Source organism: Rana temporaria, chromosome 8 (genome assembly GCF_905171775.1).
Source record: "Rana temporaria chromosome 8, aRanTem1.1, whole genome shotgun sequence".
NCBI classification, from domain to species: domain Eukaryota; kingdom Metazoa; phylum Chordata; class Amphibia; order Anura; family Ranidae; genus Rana; species Rana temporaria.
Genome location: NC_053496.1, coordinates 97,815,089 through 97,842,041, shown reverse-complemented (window position 1 = coordinate 97,842,041; position 26,953 = coordinate 97,815,089). Strand labels below are relative to the sequence as shown.

Sequence of the window (26,953 nt, the reverse complement as noted above, 5' to 3'; positions counted from 1 at the left end):
GAACAGCCCAGGATTTGGTGACCCCTAGCAAATCATCATTCGACCCCCAGGTTGAGAACCACTGATGTAGAGCAACAATTCTTTTTTTTTTTACATCCTCAGAGAGTTCTTTGCCATGGACTTTCAGTGACCAGTACGAGAGATTAAGAGCGATAACATCAAATTTAACACATCTGCTCCCCATTCACACCAGAGACCTTGTAAAAACCTTAGACATTAATGGCTGTGTTGAGTTATTTTGAGGGGCCAGCAAATTTACACTGTTATGCCGCATACACACGACTGTTTTTCATGACGAGAAAAATTAAATTTTTTAAACTAGTCGTTAAAAACGGCCGTGTGTAGTCTCCAGAGCATTTTTCTCGTCGCGAAAAATGGGCATTAAAAATTTAGAGCATGCTTTATTTTTTCTCATCGTTTTTCACGTCGTCGTTTTTCTCGTCGTGTGTAAGCTTTAATGACTGGGAAAAAAACATGCATGCTCAGAAGCAGGTTATGAGACGGGAAATGAGCATAATCAGCCCAAAGGGTGGCGTAATTCCAATGGAAATTCCCCTTTATAGTGCCGTCGTACGTGTTGTACGTCACCGCGCTTTGCTTGAGCATTTCTTTTTTTTTTACTATTGTGTGTATGCAAGGCAGGCTTGAGAGGAATCAAGTCGAGAAAAAGTTCTTTTTTTTCCATTACATGAAAAACAGCGCAGCGTATCTAAGATACACTACGCCGCCGTAACTTTTTTTTTTTTAATCCTCAAAGAATTTGCGCCGTAAGTTACAGCGGCGTAGTGTATCTCTGGCAGCGTAAGGGCGCGGAATTCAAATGGATGTAATGGGGGCGTGTTTTATGTAAATACGTTGTGACCCGACGTAAACAACGTTTTTTTTTAACTGCGTATGTGCCGTCCGTGGGGGTATCCTAGTGCGCATACTCAAAATTAAACCGGAACCAGCCAATGCTTACGACAGTGACGTCATTCGACGCAAATTCCTATTCGCGAACGACTTACGCAAACAACGTAAAAAAATCAAAATTGTACACAGGAACGACAGCCATACTTAACATTGAGTACGCCTCAGAATAGCAGCTTTAACTATACGCCGGAAAAAGCCGAACGCAAACGACGTAAAAAAATGTGCGTACGTGGATCGCTGTAACTAGCTAATTTACAGACTTGACGCGGAATTCAACGGAAACGCCACCTAGCGGCTGCCAAAAAATTGCACCTAGGATCCGACGGCGTACTAAGACGTACGCCTGTCGGATCCATCCGAGATGTCGTCGTATTTTGTTTTGTGGATACAAAACAAAGATACGACGCGGGAACTTTGAAATTACGCCGGCGTATCAATAGATACGCCGGCGTAATTTCTTTGTGGATCTGCCCCTATATATTGAGTTATCATATTACCATAGCGTGGGTACAAACATATTATTAACTACTTACATCTGCCAGCTTGATTGAAAACCCATGTATGATAAACTTAAAATCTATTTTGGTAGAATAGTTTAGGCCAGGGTTAAATGTGCAAGAATGGGGCACTTCTTTAAACTAAAGTGTCGTGTTCAGAGCTTTGTATGCATTTGGCTGCTTTGTGCCATCCATTGATTTTTCTGGCTTCTTGCAATAAAAATATTTTTCAGGGGCATCAGCACTTGAGTTTGGCCATCTTTGTTTCCATCAGGAAGAAGTGAACGAGGCTGAAACAAGAGAGATGTAAAGTGAATTCTTAGTTACATTTGTGTATAACAATAGTGCAGCAATAGGAGTGTGCTCCATCACCTGCAGAATGTGGATTACAAGGGGACCTGCATTGGGCTGCTCTATAAGTTTTCAGTGGCTTTAGTGCATGTCTCATATGGGCAGACACATGGCTTATTTCCTATGCACAGTCACCACACGCACAGCCGCATGTCATCCCAGCTCCAAGCATTCATTCTTCCAAAGCAAGGATCACTGCTTCTCTGAATCACTCCATTAAATTGCTAATATCTGATTGTTCTTTAAGATTTTGAAACTTGCTGGGAAACATTTGCAGATAATTTTTTTCGCCTGCAGTCACTGTGCCTAATGCCCATCTATTGAGTACCATATGTGTTTATATGCGCTGCAATTTTCCAGTTGATTACATCTTGCCACACACACTCTCATCCACACAGAGAAGACAACTGCACAGTATCTATTACGCCTATTTTGTTCAGCGCTGGTCTTTCTACAGCTGATTCACAGAGGGGCTAAAGTGCCCCATGCCTCAGAAATGACAGACGTTCTAATGAACGAATGAGATGCTACCTGATAAATATTAGCATAACCTATAAAATGCCTTCTTTTAGTGCATGCAAGCAAGAAGTGTACTTAAACATCAAGAGGTCTTTTCTAATGCCGCATACACACGATCATTTTTCAGCATGAAAAAAACGTTGTTTTAAAAAAATGTCATTTAAAATGATCGTGTGTGGGCTTCACATCATTTTTCGGGTTCTGAAAAAGGAGAACATTTTTTTTCGAGCATGCTGCATTTTTTAACAACGTTTTAAACTATGTCGTTTTTCGGGTTGTAAAAAATGATCGTGTGTGGGCTAACATGACGTTAAAAACCAGCGCATGCTCAGAAGCAAGTTATGAGACGGGAGCGCTCATTCTGGTAAAACTACCGTTCATAATAGAATAAGCACATTCATCACGCTGTAACAGACAGAAAAGTGCAAATCGTCTTTTACTAACACGGAATCAGTTAAAGCAGCCCAAAGGGTGGTGTCATCCGCATGGAACTTCCCCTTTATAGTGCCGTTGTACGTGTTGTACGTCACCGCGATTTGCTAGAGCATTTTTAAAAAACGGTGTGTGGGCAACGTCGTTTTAATGATGAAGTTGGAAAAACTTTGTTTTTTCTACATGCTGAAAAACATAGAGCCAGATTCTCAGAAGAAGTACGCCGGAGTATCTGCTGATACTCCTGCGTACTTTCAAATTTGCCGCGTCGTATCTTTAGTTTGAATTCTCAAACCAAGATACGACGGCATCTGGCTTCGATCCGACAGGCGTACGGCTTCGTACGCCTTCGGATCGTAGGTGTAATGCTTCGGCGCCCGCTGGGTGGAGTTCGCGTCGTTTTCCGCGTCGGGTATGCTAATTAGCTGTTTACGGCGATCCACGAAGTTACGCGCGGTCGTCGCATTCTCTTACGTCGTCGCTAGTCGGCTTTTCCCGGCGTAAAGTTACAGCTGCTATTTCTTGGCTTAAATTTAGACTTGCCATGTTAAAGTATGGCCGTCGTTCCCGCGTCAAATTTTAAAATTTTTTTTTTTGTGTAAGTCGTCCGTGAATAGGAAAGGACGTAACGCACGTCGCCGTTCAAAAAATTACGTCGGTGCGACGTCATTTCGCGCAAAGCACGGCGGGAAATTTCAAAACGGAGCATGCGCAGTACGTTCGGCGCGGGAACGCGCCTAATTTAAATGATACACGCCCCATTTGAATTAGGCGGGCTTGCGCCGGACGGATTTACGCTACGCCGCCGCAAGTTTACAGGCAAGTGCTTTGTGAATCAAGCACTTCCCCGTAAAACTTGCGGCGGTGTAACGTAAATGCGATACGTTACGCCGCCGCAATTCTATGTGAATCTGGCCCATAGTTTTTTTTCATGAAGAAAAATTATCGTGTGTACGCGGCATTAGAGCCTTTCGTTTTAGCATACAAACAATTTTTTTTATTTTTTACTTTGCTCCCCTGCAGTCTTTAAACTCTCATTGTTGTCAGCTCTATAAAAAAAACTGGAGGCACTGGCAGACAATAAGGAAAGGTAAATTAGTCAAGGCTAATCTTATTTCTGCAATGACCATCAAATCTGCCCAGTGGTCTAGGAAGGATGCATCATACATTATTTAATACATATATAGCAAAAGTGTAAAAGTAAACCTGTCACAAATCCAAGCAATTCAAACTGAGTATTGGAATAAAAAATGAATATGCAAAGTTTAGTCCCCCCATCCGTTTAGTCCCCGTCCATTGCAAGGGGACCCAAGAACCCAGATAGCGATCAATTGTGCTGAAAGTTGGAAAAGATAAGATAAGCTATTGCTAGACTTGCCAAGCTTCACAAGTGTGTTGCACAATTGCAGCAAGTTTGCATTGCATGACTCCAGATCAACTTTCTTTGCAAACATTTTGCAGGTCTGCTGCAAGTTCTGGTTCAGTTATGTTGTGTTATGATCATCCCACCACAGGGGTCACTGTGGCTGAATTTTCATGATGTAGCCTTGCAGAGCTCTTGCTGTAGACCATTGCAACTTTGCTCTTGCTAGAGTTTCGCCACGCAAATTTACTACAAATTGGAAAGGTGTCAACTAGAACTTGAGCTTCATTTGCTCTGCAAGTGTACAACTTGCCGGTAAAAATGTGCAGCAAGTTAACAAGACTTACAAATCAACACTGCCACAAATGTGTGGCAAGTTATCCTTGTTATCTGGGAAGAAGAGGATTGGGGCTGCTGTGTGCAAAACCACTGCACAGAGCAGGTAAGTATGACATGTTTTTTATTAAAAAACAAAGAAAAACCTTTAACCACTTGCTTACTAGGTACATATACCCCCTTCCTGCCCAGGCGAAATTTCAGCTTCCGGCACTGTCACGCTTTGAATGTAAATTGCGCGGTCGTGCGACGTGGCTCCCAAACAAAATTTACGTCCTTTTTTTCCCATAAATAGAGCTTTCTTTTGATGGTATTTGATCACCTGTGCGGTTTTTAGTTTTTGCGCTATAAACAAAAATAGAGCGACAATTCTGAAAAAAAAAACAATATTTTTTAGTTTTTGCTATAATAAATATCCCATTTAAAAAAAATCCGCACCCCCAGTGGCGCGAGGCCGGTTGCCATATATAGACGTCCTCCCGGCAGATGAGAGCCACCTTGCGGCCATATATAGTCTGCCGCAGGGTGGGAAGTGGTTAATATCACTTTAATAGCTTCAGTACGTATCGGTTAACTTGACAATTTCAATTTGACTAATTAGAAAATTACTACATCATTTTTAAAGTGACCTTGTCACTATATTAATAATGTAAAAAAAGGTCACCCTGCAAAGAAATATACCTACCTGCCCCACCATCTGTGCCACTCTGTTGAAGAGCTACACTGGCTGAAAACCACTTCCCGCTGTCATTCCGTTACACTTTATTAATACGTATAACACTATTTACCACTCATATACTGAATAACACTAATTGTTATGTAACCTTCACTTTTTTAATGGTTGATTTTGCCCTTTTTTGAATTGTAGAAATGTGGATATTGGTAGAACCACTAGAGCAACCTTTCGCAACTAGGGTTCCTCCTGAAATTGATAACTTTCCTTAGGTGTTCAGCGATTTGGGGCATTCTTCCATGTGACTACCAATGTAAGGAGTGTATTTCCCACTGACCAACAATCTAAGGAGTATTTTTCCCATTGCCCACCAATGTAAGAAGTACATCTCCCACTTTAAGGAGCATTTTTTCCCATTGACCACAAGTAAAGGGAGCCATCTTAAAATGGCCACCAGTATAAGTGGGTCCTTCTCCCACTAACCACCAGTGTAAAGGGGGCGACCACATAAAATATACCCAATGTAAGGGAATACCACATTTTTCACTGCCTGCCTTTCTTTTCCTGACATTATTAGTATCTGTTTTAGTTTATTTTTATTATTACATAAAATTATTTTATTGTGCAGCGCAACCCAAAGTTTAAAATACTGTAGGAATACCATATTCCTTATTCTTTTATTTATGTTTCAAATTGCTGTCCACACTAATGTATGTGAGTTGTAAATACTGTATTTCTTGGCAAGGTTTCCCTGAGACGTGAAAGGCTTTTCAAGGGTGCTTCCATGTTAAAAAGGTTGAATAAGGCTGCATTAGAGCAGGGACGTACCTAGACCACTTGGCACCCGGGGCGGATCCTACATATGGCACCCCCAACTTTGAAAATGTAAAAACACCCACAATTTTTTTTCATGTTTTCTAAATCGCACATGTCTGCATTCTGCACACTGTAAATCGCACATGTCTGCATTCTTCCAAAGAAGTTTGGAACCAACAGGACTCTTCCTAGAGTGGGCTGCCTGGCCAAACTGAGTGATCAGGGGAGAAGGGACTTAATCAGGGAGGTGGCCAAAACCTGATGGTCACTCTGACAGAGTTCCAGCGTTTTTCTGTAGAGAGAGGAGAACCTTCAAGAAGAATCTCTGCAGCACTCTTTCGATCAGGCCTGTATGGTAGAGTGGCCAGACAGGAGACACTCCTTAGTAAAAGGCACATTACATCCTGTCTGGAGTTTGCCAAAAGTCACCTGAAGGACTCTCTGACCATGAGAAACAAAATTCTCTGGTCTGATGAAACAAAGATTGAACACTTTGACCTGAATGGCAAGCGTCATGTCTGGAGGAAACCAGGCACCGCTCATCACCTGGCTAATGTCCTTGAGGGGCCCAGACAGAGCCCAGACTTGAACTCAATTAAACATCTCTAGAAAAATCTGAAAATGGCTGTGCACCAACGCTCCCCATCCAACCTGATAGAGCTGGAGAGGTCCTGCAAAGGCTATGAATACTTATATACATGGGATTTTTTTTAGTTATAATTAGGACTGTGGAAATTAACTATTAATTCCTCGATTAATCGTAAATTTTTTTGATCGATCAAAATTCTTTTGATTGGTACTCACCTCTCCGCCGGCTTCTGGGTCTTCAGTCGGAGATCCGGTGACATCACGGACACTGACGGGGCTTGCCGTGTCCATCTGATGGGCTCCTTTGGCGGCGGGACCTCTGCCACATGCAAGGGCTGTTACACTTCCCTCTATCAACCTGGGATTCTACAGCCATTCACTGGGAGATGTGATAGTTCCCTTCACGGGACATCTACATGCCGACAGACTGATGTTAACCCCTCCTCATCTGGATTCAGCAGTGGTATCGTTGTACACATATTTATACCAGAATCATACTTGGCTATACATTTTTTTTATGTCTGCTTTTGCTACCGTTTGGTATTACTCGCACCATTTTTACAGTTTATGTAGCTACATCGATTTTATCTACAGTGTATTATTTATTTTGTTACCTACTTGAAGACAATAAAAGTTTTAATTCTATTCCCATCGAGCGCTGCCTTTGTGTGTTTCTTGTATCCTTCTATTCATTTTTCCAGTGGTTGGTAGCTGCACTGGGAATCAGCCTGCAAGGGGATCAGCTAAAAGTAGTTGGATCTGTATGTGCGTTAAAATTAATCGAATATAGTCGATTAATCGATTAAAAAAAAACGATTAATCGAACACAAAAATTTTAATCAGTAACAGTCATAGTTATAATAAATTTGCAACGATTTTAGACAAACTTCTTTCATGTTGTCATTATGGAGTATTGGTTGTAGAATTTTGAGGAAAATAATGAATTTATTCCATTTTGGAATAAGGCTGTAACATAACAAAAATGTGGAAAAAGTGGATTACTTTGAATACATTCAGGATGCACTGTAAATGTACACACACAGTATTATCTACATTGAGCCAATCTCTTTAACATGTTTACATAAAAAAACATTAAGAAGCCTATACATTTTCTGTAAAGTATTGATAGAAGAATACTAGTTATAGAAGGCCATTAAGTTATAACGGTATATTGTAAACCTTAGCCTGGAACGCAACTGAAAAATTCTGAGGCTCTGCCACAAAACACCTCATCTGCTAAAAAATGATTTGTGTGACATCATTTATCCTAATGTTAATGTATTTCTAAGCAGTATCATTCTTTATCGTATAGCTCTTTGACTTGGAGCCAAGTGCCACCCGACAGAGCTGGATCTCACTTCTTAAACTTTGCAACGATGATCAGGGGACACAAAATCAATATCCTTTTTAAAGAACACCCAACTGGAACAATGTGCCAATGACCCCAGCCTCTCCAGGGTAATACACCACAGCAATGCAATAAAAGCAGGTCATCTAAAGACAACACTCAACTGGGAGGCACTTGCTTGTTTACACATAGTAAAACACTCAGGAGTTTTCTCTGTATGTGACAAACAAGTTCCAGTCTTTAAGCATCAGACAGTGCTTGAGTGCAGCGACCCTTTAATGGGCACATGCAGATGTTAATTAATGGCTTGAATCACTTTAACAAACCAATATGTGCTCCCTGGATCCTATACATTACATTAGATGACATGTTCATTTATTTAGTGCTAACAGTTCAGCAGTGCATACAGCAGACGTTTCCAGGTGAGTCTAGGAAGAATTATTTCATTATAAATCTAAACAATATAGCCAGCCATACATAATGTCACTTCCATCATAACAAGTAGTCCAGGCATGGTCTTCCCAATATAATGTTGCCTATTGGATTGGAGGAGTTGCATGTTTTGGGGCTTGTTTACAAGAACAAGGTAATTTGCCTGATATCCGTGACTTCAGTTCATACCAATGCATGTGTTGGTGTGTGGTCAAATTAATTAGGACATTTTTAATTTTTGTGCAGCACATTCCATGTTGCTGTAATGCACCACAATGCCCTGTAGCCTATAAAGATCACACATGAGTTTAAAAAAAAAGAAAGCAAGGAGCATTGCATCACATGGCAGGGCATATTCACAACACACACCAGCACACATTAGTATGTAAACACACATGCAAGATAATAGCACTGCAACCCAATCATGCAATTAGGGCCAGCAATCTGTTTCCGCTCACCATGCCTGACTGGTGGTCTCCACCCCGCAACATATAAGTTATTCCATGTAGATAAAGTTGTCAATCGGACGAGAATTAATAACATTTCTCTTTATTTCGTCCAAGAAGTACACATGTCCCAAACAGAGCCAACACTGTGTTGGCTCTGCTTGGGACATGTGCACTTCTTGGACAACATTAAAGCGGTGGTTCACCCTCCATAACAACATTTTAGCATCAAATTAAGCATAGTAGCGCGAGCTACAGTATGCCTGTATTTATTTATTTTGCCCCGTACTCACTGTGCAATCCTATAGTGAAGATTCCGACTCCCCGCGGGGAATGGGGGTTCCTATCCAGAGGGAAGATGATCGACGGCCGGCTATGGCACGTCACGCTCCCCGAAGATAGCCAGAGTAGGTTTCGGCTCTTCACCTATTTCGGCTATTTCCGGAGAAGCGTGACGCGCCAGAGCCGGCCGTCAATCATCTTCCCTCTGGATAGGAACGCCCATTCCCCGCGGGGAGTCGGAATCTTCACTATAGGATTAAACAGTGAGTACGGGGCAAAAAAAATAAATACAGGCATACTGTAGCTCGCGCTACTATGCTTAATTTAATGCTAGAAAAAAAATGTTTATAGGGTGAACCCCCTCTTTAAGATACATTTTATTAATTCTCCCCCAATTGCCGACTTTATCTATAATATGTACTATGTGGTGTGACTGGGCCCTCAGCGCCTTTGCTATTGCAGCATCCACTTGGAAGTGTACTTTTATGACTCTGCAGGTCAGCTAAGATAGCTAAGATAGATGAGGGCACAGACCAAGGAAGCTCACAACTGGTTTTTAGTTTGGGGTGGAATTTTGTGTTGGTAAGATTTGTGAATTTAGAAACATACACTATTTATCCACTGGACAGACATTTAAAGTAGACCATCACCATCTGTAATCACTTTTTTTTCGTTTTCCTCCTTCCCACACCTTCATTTGTACATTAAAAGTTTTTAATTTCCTAAAATACCTTACAAAGCTTGCATTCCTGGCTTTCCTGCCTTGGTAAGAATGATGTCACCCTCCTGAAATACTAATGTCATGCATCCCAGGAGGCTTCAGGGACATCTCCAGAATAATGTGTAGCATTAGGGACCAGCCCCTGATGATGTAAGAAGAGAAGATAGTAAAGAGGGACCTGGTACGCAGAGGTGGAATGGAAGATTACAGCAGATAACGCCGGATTTGCCAGGCATTTTGGTTAAGCTTTTTATTTATAGCCTATGGTTCTACGCAAGCAGATTTCCAATATTACAACAGATTAGCAACTGTGCTTCGGGTTGTCCATAAATCATATCACTCATACTAGCCCCCACAAAAATACTTTACTTTTACTTTAAACTTTTAGCCAACACCCTATCTGGCCTTCGAACACCAATTACTTACAAACAAATGAGAAGCCTATAGAAAGTAGTTACTTTTATTGTGGAAACTAATGGAAACAGCATAATACAATAATACAGTCACCCCTAATTCTCTACAGGTTTAGTCCTTTAGTCCTGTATACATACTGCATAATACAATTTAGGAAATACTATTTTTAAAAGATGCCATCTATTTTGGAACTCACAATACTGTTTAGAACAGCAGCCCCATGCAAGTCTATGCCAACAGCATAGACACTGTATAAAGCAGCAAAGCAAAGACGTATGTATAAAGCAGCAGCATGATCTTACTGCAGCCATGCCGATGCGTAAAAAAAGGAAAAAGATGCACAAATTTATAAAAAATGTATAATGCACAGCAATTTGCTTTACACGTGTGCTTAGTTGTTTTAGAACCCCAAAGACAGTGGAGTGGTCTTAAATCAATAGGAAAAGGGGGAAAAAAATAAAAGATTAAAGTATTGTCACATCACCTATTAAAGTCATGTGACTGGCTTATCTTCTAGTCACTATTGCTGCATTAATGTTGAACTAAACTATCCTTTACAGAAATAATGGGATCGTATGAGTAAATGGGGGTGGTAGGGGTTAATGTAGATTGAGTGAGGTATGAGTAAACAGGAAAATCCCGTTGTATATAGGAATGCTGAGTAAACATATATGGTTTGAAGATGGAGGTATGGCTGTATGTGGAATGTAGGGAAGTATGTGTTTATGGGATAAGTACCGTATGTACTGTAAACACAAAATTTATATTTTGAATGTAAGGCCCCATACACACGAGGAGACATGTCCGATGAAAACGGTCCGCGGATCGTTTTCATCGGACATGTCTCCTGGGAGCTTTTGGTCTGATGTGTGTACACACCATCAGACCAAAATCCCTGCGGACAGAGAACGCAGTGACGTAGAAGACACCGACATTCTCAAACACGGAAGTGCAATGCTTCCACGCATGCGTCAAATCAATTTGACGCATGCGCGGGATTTCGGGACGCTGGTTACACGTCATAACCAGCGGACATGTCCGATTAGGTGTACTAACCATCGGACATAGCTTGCTAAGAAACTTTTGTCCGCTGGAAACCTGTCCGCTAAGCCGTACACACGGTCGGACATGTCCGCGGAAACTGGTCCGCGGACCAGTTTCAGCCGACATATTCGACCGTGTGTACGCGGCCTCAGTGTTTTGGGGTTGTGGATGGGGAATCGTTGAAAGGGAATTTTTTTTTGTATGTAAATGAAAAATGTTTCAGTAAAAAATATTTTAAGAAAAAAAAAATATATATATATCCTTTACAACCAAGGAAGCTGTAATCCTAGCCTCTGTTTTTTTTTAACAGAAAGAAAGATAGCCTCTGTTTAATCTGCAGTTGCCATGATACTGCACATGTGATTAGTTATGACACCAGCTATTTGATGGCTTGACAGTTCAGTCAAGAGCACAATCAACTGTGACATTTCTAGTCATGGCCGAAATTGTTGGCACCCCAGAAATTTTTCCAGAAAATCAAGCTTTTCTCACAGAAAAGTATTGCAGTAACACATGTTTTGCTATACACATGTTTATTCCCTTTGTCTGTATTGGAACAAAACAAAAAAAGGGAGGGGGGAAAAAGCAAATTGGACATAATGTCACACAAAACTCCAAAAATGGGCTGGTCAAAATTCTTGGCACCCTTAACTTAATATTTGGTTGCATACCCTTTGGAAAAAATAACTGAAATCAGTCGCTTCCTATAACCATCAATAAGCTTCTTACACCTCTCACCTGGAATTTTGGACCACTCTTCCTTTGCAAACTGCTCCAGGTCTTTCTTATTGGAAGGGCGCCTTTTCCCAACATAAATTTTAAGATCTCTCCACAGGTGTTCAATGGGATTTAGATCTGGACTCATTGCTGGCCACTTTAGAACTCTCCAGCGCTTTGTTGCCATCCATTCCTGGGTTATTTTTGACGCATGTTTGGGGTCATTGTCCTGCTAGAAGACCCAAGATCTCAGACGCAAACCCAGCTTTCTGACACTGGGCTCTACAGTGTGACCCAAAATCCTTAGGTAATCCTCAGATTTCATGATGCCTTGCACACATTCAAGGCACCCAGTGCCAGAGGCAGCAAAACAACCCCAAAACATCATTGAACCTCCAACATATTTGACTGTAGGTACTGTGTTCTTTTCTTTGTAGGACTCATTCTGTTTTCGATAAACAGTAGAATGATGTGCTTTACCAAAAAGCTCTATCTTGGTCTCATCTGTCCACAAGACATTTTCCCAGAAAGGATTTTGGCTTACTCAAGTACATTTTGGCAAACTGTAGTCTTGCTTTTTTATGTCTCTGTGTCAGCAGTGGGGTCCTCCTGGGTCTCCTGCCATAGCATTTCATTTCATTTAAATTTTGACGGATAGTTGGCGCTGACACTGATGCTCCCTGAGCCTGCAGGACAGCTTGAGTTTCTTTAGAACTTGTTTGGGGCTGCGTATCCACCATCCGGACTATGCTGCGTTGCAACCTTTCATCAATTTTTTTCTTCCGTCCACGTTCAGAGCGATTAGCTACAGTGCCATGGGTTGCAAACTTCTTGATAATACTGCGCACTGTGGACAAAGGCAAATCTAGATCTCTGGAAATGGACTTGTAACCTTGAGATTGTTGTTATTTTTCCACAATTTTGGTTCTCAAGTCCTCAGACAGTTCTCTTCTCCTCTTTCTGTTGTCCTTGCTTAGTGTGGCACACACAGACACCCAATGCAAAGACTAAGTGAACTTCTCTCCTTTTTATCTGCTTTCAGTTGTGATTTTCATATTGCCCACACCTGTTACTTGCCCCCGGTGAGTTTAAAGGACCATCACATGCATGAAACAATCTTATTTAACCACAATTTTGAAAGGATGCCAAGAATTTTGGCCAGCCCATTTTTAGAGTTCTGTATGACATAATGTCCAATTTGCTGTTTTTCCTCCCTTTTTTTGTTTTGTTTCAATACACACAAAGGGAATACACACGTGTATAGCAAAACATATGTTACTGCAATACTTTTCTGTGAGAAATACTTGATTTTCTTGAAAAATATCTGGGGTGCCAACAATTTCTGCCATGACTGGAAATGTCACAGCGTGCCTAGAATGAAAGGCCTGGGTTCACATATGGGCCCCCAGCATGGGGTCCAGTTTGTCCCTGTTCACCAGTGCAGGTGCCAATCAGGTCCAAATATTGCCTGAATTTGCACCTGAACCAGACCCAAACACGCAGAGGACCCTTTTGGAATGAGGGCTGCAGCCACCTCAGAAATGTGTAATCCGGCTCCATTGTAAACCAGGCACACTCACAAGTCATGCGAATTGGATGCGAAGAAACACGCATCCATTTCGCACATATGTGAACCCAGCCTAAGTGTTTTGTGGAAGTGGAATCAGTGGGTTTAGTTCCGCTTTGATTGCACAAATTAAACACTGGTTTACACTGTGAACTTTGGGGGAATATTGCAGGCTCCACATGGTGGCCTACATCGATTGAATTGAAATAACAATGCAACGTCCAGCAAACATTGATATGTGATCTCTGTAACAAATGGACACCCCTAAGTGTATTCTGACTTGCATTGCCGATGGCAGATTTTTTGTCTACACAAGCAAAGATGCATTTGATTCCAAAAGAGGGACAGTTGGGAGCTATGGTGTATTATCTGCTCTGGCATCAGGAAAATAGTTGTTACAATAAGTGTTTCATTTGTTTGTTCTGTTGTAAAGCCTACCATCCTTTATTTTGTCTGTAGTGGACCTAAAAAATAAATCTGCTGTGTTACATTATCTGTAACTGTGACCTCCATGGATTCAGTTGACCCCCCCCCCCCCCCCCAACATAATATACCATAACAAAAACCTTATAATAAATTCAAACGATTCCAAATATATCTAAAATAGGTCATAAGGCAGAACAATCAGCAGGAGGATATATGCCTGTACTCAAATGGGATGTGTCCAGGGACCGGTGCCAGCGGGCCAGATACAGTACTTTAACCTTTTGCTATGTTCTCCATTACAGTGGAAGGGATTTATTTAGCTCATGTGAAGATTTTTTCAATGAGTTCAAAAATCTCCCTGTAAATTAAAATACATCTCTGATCCAGGCAGGAGGAGCCTACTGTTACCTCCAAGAAGTTCTTGACTGATCCAATGATTGCATGCTAGACTTTAAGTCATGCTTATCACTAGTTAGTAACAGGCCTTCTATTGCAATCCATTAATGCAAGACTCCAACAAGGGCCCATGATCACAGGCCACAGATAAGTTAAAGATTCAGATACATAACTACAACCCTAAAAAAATGTCAGTTGGGCAATGGAGTAGACCACCATGTTTCTCATCACCTACCATTAGAGAACAACATTTTTTCACAAAGGTAATTATGATGATGCTTTGCACATGGCAACTTAAAAATCTAATATTTTTGATAAGAAAAAAGGCAAATTGTGTTTTATATATGCTTCTTCTCTCCAATCCTCTGTTTTTAGGGTGATGTCATCAACCTATCTTCAGGGATTTTGTCTAATCACTAAGGTCTCTGAAATCGCTATTCTGGGTGTACATGCATCAGCTGGCTGACAGAGTGTAAGAAGGAAGCAGGAACACATCTAGTCTACAGAGAAAACTTCAGTGCCAGTGTCACCACTAACATTGAATCAGTGTACAGCTTGGATCAGTGCCTCTCACAACCTTCTCATGAGTCGGAGACGTTTTGAATATCATTGTTTTATAGAAATAACCTTGTGACACCTTTCTTAAAGAGAAACTATTATGAGTTGGGGTCAATTGTGTTGATTTCTTAACTGTTTCATTTTATAAAATTATATACAGTATCTTTTTTTTTTTACTATTTGTTATCTGACTGAACCATGTTTGTTTTACACTTCATTTTTGCAGGGTGAACCCAATGAAACAGGATTCACAAAATGCACAAAAGATGTTTCCTTTCAGATAAAATGTTTGAAGCCCAACTCCATCATAAGCAAACCATTAAAAAAATTGCTGGTTAAAACAGAAAAGCAGGTCTTGCAGCAATACTCACCCTGTCATTATATAAAGTATGATTTCTATGTAGAGCTGCACCAGATTTTTCACTGCATTTGTCTGCAAAAGATATAAAAGATATAAGGTGGACAGCCTTCCCAGAAGAGTTGAAGCTGTTATGGCTGCAAAGGATGGGCCAACTCAATATTGAATCCTATGGACTAAGGCTGGGATGCCATTAAAGTTCATGTGCGTATAAAGGCAGACGTCCCAATACTTTTGGCAATATAGTGTGTGTGTGATATAATGTTATTTGCAATTTTTTTCTAAGCACTCTCAATGCAATTTATGTTATACCCGTATGATAACCTGAGAGCATTGCGTCTCTCCTTGCTTTGTACTTGGTACTTTATACTGTATTTTTGTTATCACTAATAAAAAGATTGCAATATAGATGTAGCGCCCTCTACCATAGGTAGGTGCTTGAGGTAAGGTTTTTGGTGATAGCTGCCAGGCAGGTAAATTTAGGCAGGCCTTTGCTGCATGCTAGGCCTGCTTGTTTTGATCTGGGGGCAGGGAGTGGTTAGTGTAGCAGTGGGTATGACCAACTGCCCTTTAGTTCTTGGGCACCTCCCCTGCTTCCAGGGAAAATGTTCTAGAAGAGGGGCAGGACTGGTGACTTGAGTGACAGGGAGTTCATGTGAGGAGCTGGAATTGGCAGGAATTGGCGGGGGCAGGCCTCCTACATAAACTCAGGTCCAGCCCACTGGAAGGGAGTTGTCAGCTGGGTGAAGTGAATAATGGAGTGTTAGACTGCAGCAGGAGGCCCACCCCCATCTGGGGGGGTGCATGCCTCGGTGGAGGAGCTTGGGAGCTGGGAGGGAGCCACGGTCTTGGAGAGGTGTCCTGAAACAGAGGACCAGGAGAAGCAGTCTGTATGCACGGTCCGGGCAAATTGTTCATGAAGGACGTAGGGCAGGAGAAGTTCAGTGAGTGAGGCACAGTGGATATCTGGAAGAGGCATGCTAGGGGAGCTGAGTGCAAGGCCAGAGGAGAGACCGTGGGGTTTTGTGACAAATCGCTGTGGCCTGAGGGCACAGGGTTTGCCAGTCGGATTGGCTGGGATCAGTAGTCCACCAACCATTTAATGCTGCTAAGTAACTAAGCCATCAAGAGGGGGTACTGCAGATGAGAAGCTGCCCAGCATGCAGGGAATCCAGAAAGTTGTGGGAAAATATGACCAGCAGACAAGCAACAATCATAGCATGAAAGGAGATTTTTTGAGTAACTTTATATTGGATTGCCAGTACTAACTATTGCTTGTATTGTTATTACAATGCTGATGTTACAAAGATTAAAGTATATGCTGTGACCATAGGCATGCGCAAGGGGTGTGCCAGGTGTGCCTGGGCACACCCTAATCCTGGAATTGGCAACCTGTCAATCATAATCTACCTATTGCTAGTGGGCAGGTGACAGGTAAACCTTGACTCTTCCTTGCCAAACCCCAGAATCTGGAAAGCAAAGGAGGTGGAGATCTGTATTTTCCTCCTGCAGTAGGCAAAAGTAGGCTTCTCCTCCTCTCCCTCTCGCTGACATTCAGCTGCCACAGGAGGCAAATACAGGGAATTGGTACCAATATATGCCACCCCCGCCAACCCTTCTGTTCCTCTTTCTGCTGCCCGGGTCTCCCCCTTCCCCCATTGTTTCAGGATGAAGAGCGGGAAAGAGGCCAGTATATATGTCATACTGGCATACTGTATGTGTTGGAACTTTGAGGTGCACACCTATGACTGTGACATGTGACACAAAACATCAAGCAAGGGTAAAAGTCAACTGTTATGGCAGCCAAAGAACCAGACCAGAGAACACAGGTACAAAAATGTCACCACAAATATTCACAAAAACTAAAAGAAAGCCAAGGATATATCAACAAAAAATCAAAGTATTCAGTTTGGGTAGACCCAACTTTTAAAATAGATGTAAACACACTGGGGCAGATCCACAGAGAGAGTACGCCGGCGTATCTACTGATACGCCGGCGTACTTTCAAATTTCCCGCGTCGTATCTTTAGTTTGAATCCTCAAACCAAGATACAACGGCATCTGGGTTAGATCTGACAGGCGTACGTCTTCGTACGCCTTCGGATCTAAGATGCAATTCTTCGGCGTCCGCTGGGTGGCGTTCCTTTCGTTTTCCGCGTCGAGTATGCAAATTAGCTATTTCCGACGATCCACGAACGTACGAGCGGCCGGCACATTCCTTTACGTCGTCTCTAGTCGGCTTTTTTCGGCGTATAGTTAAAGCTGCTATTTCGTGGCGTACTCAATGTTAAGTATGGCCGTCGTTCCCGCATATAATTTCAAATTGTTTTTTTTTTTTGCGTAAGTCGTTCGTGAATCGGGATGGACGTAATTTACGTCCAGGTCAAAACCAATGACGTCCTTGCGACGTCATTTTGTGCAATGCACGGCGGGAAATTTAGGGACGGTGCATGTGCAGTTCGTTCGGCGCCGGGACACGCTTCATTTAAATGAAACACGCCCCCTACCCGCCCAATTTGAATTCCGCGCCGTTACGCCGCTTGAGATACACTACGCCGCCGTAACTTACGGCGCAAAATCTTTATGGATTCGAACCAAAGCCAGGTAAGGTACGGCGGCGTAGCGTATCTCAGATATGATGCGCCGGGGCAGATCTTTGTGGATCTGCCCCCATTACTAAAATCCCATTTAAGCTTTAACAAGTGCATATAATTTAAAAGATAATTTGATATATTTTAAAATCTGCAGCTTTCAGTAAATAATACCTAGTAATAATGTCATGAAGGTCCTTGATCAGGCACTTCCTCTTATAGGTTCACCTTGTCACACCAACTTTAGACAAAAGTGGACATTTTAACCCATATGAGTTAGCTTGGACATTACAAAACATTGTACAGAAATGATAAAAATCACATGTGAAATGTTGTGGTTTGTGACATTGTTTTAATGCAATGTGACATTTCCCAGGATACAAATCAACAATAATATAATGCTGCAAACAATCACAGCCATTAGGGAAGTACCTACAGCCATTAATCATTTCAAGAATTAAGTCAGACAATGAAAAAAAATATGTATTGTCAGTAAAATACTTTATTTTGCAACTGTAGATAGTCAGCCCCACAGTTTGAATGACTCATTTCTATATCCATATTATCAAAGAACGCATTTCGTTTAACCCCTCTTGCCCTCGCTTCTAATGCTCTTGCCCCATTGCCACTTACACAGAGCTGATCCGAAGCAGACAGGTAATGAATCTCTCAGCAATGCGGAACATGTCTGATCATAAACATACATTACAATTACATGTTGTGTACTACCACAAGAACACTCAAATCAATTAATAAAAGCTGAAACCTTCCTGGCAGACACATCTGGGAGAGGAAAAGCTGTCATTTCTGATTAATTAGGTGCCTTTACAAAAAAAAATAAAAAAAAAATATATTGAAAGAGTGAAAATGTTCCATCATTTTTGTAGCACGTAAAAGGGATCATTACTAAAAGCTCAGAATTATCAAATAATTTGTTCTCCTTAAAAATAATAGAGGGTCTGGGATCAAATTAGAAGTCAAAATACATTGAGGTTTTAAATACAGATGGAAAAACTGTGATGTCGTTTTTTTTTCTATTACCATCCTCCTTTCACTTTATTCAAATGTCCATATGGTTTAAAAACATCTGTCATTAATCACTTTGGTTGGGGAATGATGTGGTTATAAGTAATGAAAACAAAAGCTATTAAAATAACCATATCAAATAGAATGAGTGCTATCCTGACTTATCACTGAGTATATAAAGCTTGTGAGATTGTGGTCTAGGTGTGAAGATATCATTAGTGGTAATAAAAAAAATAAAAAAAAATGATTACTTTTTCCAATCCACCAATGTTTCTTTTGACAAGGAGCAAGTAAAAAGTCCCTTTGGATTTGACTTACTAAAGGGTGATGTGAGGTAAAGAGATAAAAACTAAACTTGTGTTCACTTCAAATATTCAATCAAGCAAAAAAGCAATATGTAAGTTCTATGTTCTCCAGCACGTTGTAAAATGGGTTGTAAAGGTTTGTTTTTTATTTTCTAAATAGGTTCCTTTAAGCTAGTGCATTGTTGGTTCGCTTACCCCTTCCTTCGATTTCCCTTCTAAATGTTTTTTTTCTTTGTTTTCTTTGTCTGAATTTCTCTTTTCCTGTTCCTCCTCAGTAAGCTGTTCTGGCTGACTAACCCCCAGCCTGAACGGCTCGGATTATGGGGGCAAGCTTACTGATTGAGAAGAAACAGGAAGTGAGAAATTTAGACAAAGAAAAAAACATTTAGAAGGGAAATTGAAGGAAAAGGTAAGTGAACCAACAATGCACTAGCTTAACCACTTAATCACCGCCCTATAGACGAAAGACGTATACAAGGCGGTTCCTTAACTCTGGGAGGACGTCCAAGGACTTCCTCCCAGAATCACGCTCCCGCGTGCCCCCTGGGGCGCGCACACGGGAATGTCCGTGACCGCCGGGTCCTCCGGACCTGGCACATCACGGATCACTGTAAATCGTTGCTGATATCGGCGGTTTACCACGTGATCTCTCCGTCCAATGATGGAGCGATCACTTGTAAACAAACCGGCGTCATGTGATGACGCCGGTTCCTCCCTCCCCTCTCTGTACCGAACTGTACAGTGTGAGAGGAGAGGGGAGAGAGCGGATGCAGCACAAGTGCTGTGGGCTGGATCTGTGACAAATGCAGTCACAGATCCAGCCATTCATCCCTGCTCAGCCATCCCTGCCCCATAACAATACTCTGCAACATAACCAAACTGTGCAATACTTTGCAATACCCCACACTACTCTGCAATACCCCACAATACTCTGCAATACCCCACAATACTCTGTAATACCCCACAATACCCTGCAACGTCACCTATGGGGATTTTTAAGTAGCAACGTTTGGCGCCATTCCACGAGCGTGTGCAGTTTTGAAGGGTGACATGTTGGGTATCTATTTACTCGGCGTAACTTCATCTTTCACATTATGCAAAAGAATGAAGAAAAAATACTAAATTTGCTAAATTTTATAACAGAAACATAGAAAAATTCATTTTTTTTTAAAGAATTTTTATTTCTTTTTCTCTTATAGTGCAAAAAAAAATAAAAAACCCAACGGTGATTAAATACCACCAAAAGAAAGCTCTATTTGTGTGAAAAAAAGGACGAAAATTTCATTTGAGTACAATGTTGTATGACTGAGTAATTGTCATTCAAATTGTGAGAGCACCGAAAGCTGAAAATTGGTCTGGTTATTAAGTGGGTTTACGTGCCTGGTGGTCAAGTGGTTAAAGGAACCTATTTAGAAAATAAAAAAATAACCTTTACAACCCCTTTAAATGTTCAGTATGTATGCATTACATCTAACACTTCAGTAAGGCAGGTTTTTGTTTTTTGCACTTTGGCAAAAATACCCTTTTTTTGGTTTTGAATCTTTGAGGGATTTTTATTCTTTTAGCTATGATGAATAAAATAAGTAGGGTTGGCGCTACAGGGGGTAAACTAGCTCTCAATCTCTCCAAGGTCCCAGCTGGCAGAATGGCCCAGGTGCATGGAGCTGGAATGATGTATGTATAGGGCCACCACTTTATATTTGCACATGTCCCCAGTTTGCCTCAAAGCAACCCTGTAAAAAGTCATTGTGTTTCATAATTTAAATAGTGTTTAGAGGAAATCTCTGAAAACTGGTCTCTGAAAACTGGACATCAGTGGTGGCATGATTTGTTTCACATCGCACCCATTGTAAGGTCACATTGACTGTTTATCTGATCTCACTGAACAATGTCCTGAACTGAGGTGAGTGTGAGTTAATAATCTAAAGTGACTGAATACTAATGCCGCGTACATACAATCGGAATTTCCGATGAAAAAAGTCAGATGGACTTTTTTCATCTGAAATTTTGATTGTGTGTGGGCCCCATCGGACTTTTTTCCGTCAGTGTTTAGAAATAGAACATGTTTTATTTTTTTCCCGATGGAAAAAAAACGATAGGAAATTCCTATCGTCTGTGTGCAACTCCGATGGAGAAAAAACCCATGCATGCTCAGAATCAAGCTGACACATATGCTCAGAAGCATTGAACTTCATTTTTCTCGGCTCGTCGTAGAGATTTACGTCACCGCGTTTTGGACGGTCGCAATTTGGTCTGACAGTTTGTATGCAAGACAGCTTGAATGGAATTCCATCGGATTTTAGGCCATCGGAAATTCTGATTGTGTGTACGGGGCATAAGTCTAGGTTCACATCTATGCCGCTGTGCTTGATGCGTTTTTCAGGTATGTTTTTTGCCTTTTGCATTTTAAATTTTTTATGCGCTTTTGCATGCACTTTTTATGCATTTTGCATATTTTTTCTCTTTAAATGCACTGTAAACAAACTGTATATAGCTGGTTGTTAAGGAGGGGGCCAAGAAGCCAAAAAAATTGCAGGCAAAAAATAATAATGCAAAAGAAAATGGCGTGGGTTCCCCACCCAGGTCTATACCAAGCCATTTTTAAATGGCATGGGGTCCCCCCAAAATTCATACCAGACCCATATCTGAGCATGCAACCCGGCAGGTCAGGAAAGTGAGGGGACAAGCGAGTGCCCCACCCCCTCCTGAACCATGCCAGACTGGATGTCCTCAAAATGGGGGGTTGGGTACTTTGGGGGGGCTGTGGTAAAGCACCTTGCCTCCATGTTGTTGGGGACAAGGGCCGCTTCCTGACAACCCTGGCCGGTGGTTGTCAGGGTCTGTTCTGTGGATGGGGGCTTATCGAATATGGAAGCCCTCCTTTAAGAAGGGGGCCCCCAGATACCAGCCCCCTCCCCCCTATGCGGATGGGTATCGGGTACATCATACCCCAACCCATTCACCTCAAAAAGCAGTGAAATGTAAAAAAAATTATGTTTTTGACAAGACCTTTCTTGATAAAATAGCTCTGAGCTCTCTTCTCCCGCCAATGTCTCTCCTGCCGCCGTCTACTCCCACTGCCGTCTTCTCCTGCCGCCATCTTCTCCTGCTGCTGTCTTCTCCCGAGCCATCTTCTTCCGAGCCGTCTTCTCCCGCCGCCATCTCTGCCGGTGCATTCTTTTCCTGCCACTGTATCTCCCGCTGCTGTCTCTCCCGCCGCCGTCTCTCCCAGTGCTGTCTTCTCCCTGAGATGTCTTCTTCCTCATCGACGTTACTCACTAAAAAGAAAAAGAAAAAAAAAAGCTGCTTTTCTCTGTGGCTGTCTTCCTCCTTTGTGTTGTCACCCGCTGTGTGGCATCTCTTATATAGCCGTGGGGCATGGCCATCCAACGACCTCTCATCCAGAGAGCTCACTAGTTGATGTCCTACCCCCACAATGGTCAAAATTTGAGGCTCCTATCATCTATGGTTCCGGTGATATGGGGCTCCTTGTGCAGCCTGTCAGAAGCTACATACAGAGCAGCCAATTTAAATACAAGCTGGCACACTCTGCTTGCAGCAGACTGAGAGGATGAGCTCATAGTGCCTCTCCTCACTTATTGTCAGAGGCACTGAGCTCAATGAATAACTTGGAGTCTTGGACCAATGGTAAAGTACCATTGGTCCCAGCTGTCTAATAAAAATGCTGCTGTGGAGGCACGCCTCTAACTGCAGTGTCATAGAAGGGGACATGTATCTAAAAGACAAATGCTCCCTTCTAGTCCAGCCCTCTTAACTAGAAGAAAAAACATGTTTATAGGTATAAGATTTACCCATAATTCCATGTTTTTTTTCACACAGTTAAGAGGGTGAATGAGAATCTGCTGCTGCTAAAAAGGTACAAGCTAAATCATATATTATTATGCTATATGTTATAAGATAGTAATTTATTGTTTAGTCCCTGCAAGATACCACCCCAGCAGATGGTAACTACACCAGGAGAAAAGCAAGTACCTTTTCCTCCCTAAAAGTTGGCCAGGGTGGAGGAAGCGGTCTTTCCTCCCCAGCACAGATCCGTACACCTGGGAGACAGTACCAAAGACATCCCAGCAGCCAGATGAGGGAATGGAAAAGGAAGCAGCCAAGTCACCTCCCCAATGGCAGCTACACAGTTTGAGAGTGGAGGAAGCCAGCCTCCTGCTCCAAAGGTTAGCCAGAGCGGAGAATGTGGAGTCCCCAGCAGAAGTGCTGGCAACAGGGCAGGGTGCTACTGACCTCTGCCCAACATCAGCAACAACTATGGAGTTCCAGGGACAAGCTGATGTAGTGAAGCTGCTGCTCCCAGCTGAATAACTGGCAACAGGGCAGAGTTCCGCTGGCCTCTGCCTAGCACCTACAGTGTCTCTACAGCTTCAGGAAGGTGGGGTGATTGCCCCTCTGCCCAGAAGCAGACCGAGCCCTGGAATGTTAAAATCCACCAAGCTAAAATGCTGGCAGCCGGACAGAGAGTTAATGACCTCTGCCCCACACCTACTGGTGTCAACTACTCCTTGCAGCCAAGATTGGAGATCATGCGGACTGACTATGTGAGTTCACTTTGCCCGACTAACGCATGTCCAGACCAGGTGGAGGTCTGGGACCTTGTTAGTCAACTTTTGATGGGGGAGAAATGTGACAGACTCACCCGGGACAGAGGCTTTTGGAGGGGACTGAATGCTAGTCTCTTGCCTTGCGATTATGGGCTCTGGCATTTGGGGGAACTGTGCTCTTTGTGAGCTGTATGCCTGGGGACCCTTGAGGTGGTGTTACTTTAGATTCAGGTCCATGTCCCCTCAAGATACACAGACTCTGTGAACCATTTATATGTCATATTAGAAATAGTGACTGATTCATAATGTTGGGACACATACTGTTAGAATATTCTGAATTTAACTTCAGCCACCTGTCTGTCTGTCTGTTGTCTGTTATAATGAACTGTAAATGAGTCTAGGATATCTTCTAAGAGTCTTTCACCCATTGTTGCTTGTGCTAATTAACCCTGCAATTGTATGAAGGTGTTCTCTGTTGATATGTATGATAATGTGTATTGTAGTTAGGGAGTCACTTTGGCTGCTTTAAGGGATTAGTTAATTAGCTCATGTTAATTTATGTTTCTGTGTATTGTTAGAGTAATATGAGCAGGAGGTAGGAACCTCCTCCTCTTTAACTGTATATAAGACTTGTATTCTGGTTCTAATAAACTGTCTGATGTTTTACCCTACACTGAGCTATGACTAGTGAATGGGAAAGCTAAGGGATCTTGAATTGTGTGGTACCAGACAGAGGAGCGATACGGCCGACAGACTCATTGAGTACGGGGGTCCGTCACACTTGGTCTCATCCAGATGGTAATATTACACAGCACACTGATAGATGATGGAGACCCCCTGCTCCTCCTAATCTTGATCTCTCTAAATGCCGGAAATTGGTATTGGTAATTGGTATTGACGGGTACTTAAAAAAAAGTATTGATACTCGTACTCATCGCTAAAAAAGTTGTATCGGTGCCTCTCTACCCACCACAGCAGACCAACAACCAACACTGACTTCTGAACTGCAAACAAGCCCCATCTGGACTTCATATGATGCATGCAACTGCTGCATATCAAGGGATTTGCCCTAGTACCCCTTTTCAAAAACTGTGCCTGGACCAAACACCTAAAAAAAAAATTTGTTGTCTTTACTATATTCTAGTTTATTAAGGAACACGTCCAGGATCCCAAGTAGTTATTGAAACAAAAAAAGGACCTGCTCACTACATTCTCCCAAGCCCAACGGGCTTAAATAAGGCTACAGATTGATTAAAAACTTGATTTATTGTTGTTAGTCACTATAAAGCCTTGTACACACGATCAGATTTTCAGATGACCGTTCGTCTGTTTTTTGTTGCATGCTAGTCTCATGTCGAAAGTGAAGAGGTTACTCACCATACGAAAATTCTCATACGACAGAATTCAACTTCCGAAGTAACATAATGAGTTGAATAGTTTTGTATGTGTTCTTTTGTTTTTAAGCAAGCGTCTTGCTCTTACTATTTTTTTCAGACAAAGTACTAATTAAAATGAAAATCGGACATTGTGTTCACATCCGACAAAAATGTTATAGACCGCACATCCAGCTTTTGTCATACGAAAAATCCGAATTGGCTACTTGAGATCCGGGAGGTATTCCTTAAAAAACTTAGAAAATAGTAGAGACAACAAAAAATGTATAGGGGTTTGGTCCACACACAGTTTTTGAAAAGTGCTAGGGCGAATCCCTTCATATGCAGCAGTTTCATGCATCATATGAAGTCCAGGTGTGGTTTGTTTGCAGTCCAGAGGTCAGTGTTGGTTGTTGGTCTGCCCTGGTGAGTAGGGAAGCACCGATACCACTTTTTTAGCAACGAGTACGAGTACCGATACCGATTACCGGCATTCAGGGAGATCAAGATTAGGAGGAGCAGGGAGTCTCCATCATCTATCAGTGTGCTGTGTAATATTACTATCTGGATGAGACCAAGTAATTGGCTGTCGAAAACACCATACTAACGATCCAAAAATCGGCAGATCGTCCATTGGACTAAATTTTACTTCCGATTTCCGTATCGTGTGTAGGGCCTTAAATCATGTATATTTCATCCTCAGATACTGATCGTTGTTACACGTTTTTTTCAGCAACACAGCTAAAATTATGCTAGTAAACATGTGAAAATGAGCCTAAAACTCACCTTGCAGGTTAAAAATGTAAATATAAAATAGTTTTGTACAGCCCAACATAAAACATAAGAAAAATACATTTTAAATATACATTCCCTTTAATGCATTGCTTTTTCTCTCTACCTATTAGGGCCACTTCTCTTTCCAAGATAATTATCATACACTTGGTCTGTCCTAATCCTTACATGATAAATATACAAACCCATTTGTTTGGTGTAGGAAAGATGCATATTGTCCAGGTTATTTTCCAGGTGGAAATATAGGAATCAGTTCCTAATTTGTTACATGATGAGTGATTTGAAATGGATCACCAAGTTGATCTTCTTTTTTGCTTAGTGCTGGAGTGAACCATCTGTTAGGGCTATGAGGAATTATTTGGACTTCGGCATCAGCAATGAAATTCATGTGCCAGATCCAAACTGATGAGCAAAGTGTAGTGGTGTAATGCTTTAGCTTCAGCGTAAATGGAATGGTCTGCTGTTTATAAATTAGTTGTATATATAATGGGTTGATGCCAGTGTTTGATTTACACGTGGCATACTACTGCCAGACAGAAGGTTCTGTATATGCCAACAGAGGTTTATTTTTAAGCAAGTCATTTTCACTGCTATGTACTCCTTAACACTCCAAAACATGGGATCATCACAGAATGTCGTATAATGGTTGTATGTTATCGTTTTAAATAAATGTTATGTGCCCAATAATAGGAACAATTGCATTTTCAAGATGATTAGATAATTTACAGATGTTATCTTATCATTTAGTTTAAGAACATATCCAGTACAGCAGATAACTGATCTGGCTGCTAAGTAATACTGGCACACAGAAAGGTCTTGTGTACAGAGGTTTATGAACACCTAGCACTAATACCGGTATAGCATCAGCAATACAGAATCAAACAGCTACAGTTCCCATTGTAACGTGGCGATTTCTATTATGTAACAAGTGCAAGTGGATTTCTGCCTTGTCTCCAAAATTCCACCCTTAAGCCTGGTACACACTACAAATATTTGTTTTTGTTTTTCATTTAACCCAGTGGGTTAAACGAAAAAAATAAAACTCACAGCTCAGGTTAAAGCCAGTTTACTAACAATCCAATGTTAGTACAGCAAGCTTCCC

At 41.7% G+C, this 26,953-nt stretch overlaps 1 protein-coding gene across 1 annotated transcript in view; it reads right to left on the bottom strand.

The window, feature by feature from the left end:
* Positions 1–1,396: 1,396 nt before the first annotated feature.
* The window catches only part of HIF1AN (hypoxia inducible factor 1 subunit alpha inhibitor), a 131,133-nt gene continuing 105,576 nt past the window's right edge, over positions 1,397–26,953 (bottom strand). Inside the window, exon 8 of the mRNA XM_040362339.1 lies at positions 1,397–1,699. Coding sequence (XP_040218273.1) covers positions 1,565–1,699 — 135 coding nt within the window. The 3' untranslated portion in view covers positions 1,397–1,564. The remainder of the gene's footprint in view (positions 1,700–26,953) is intronic.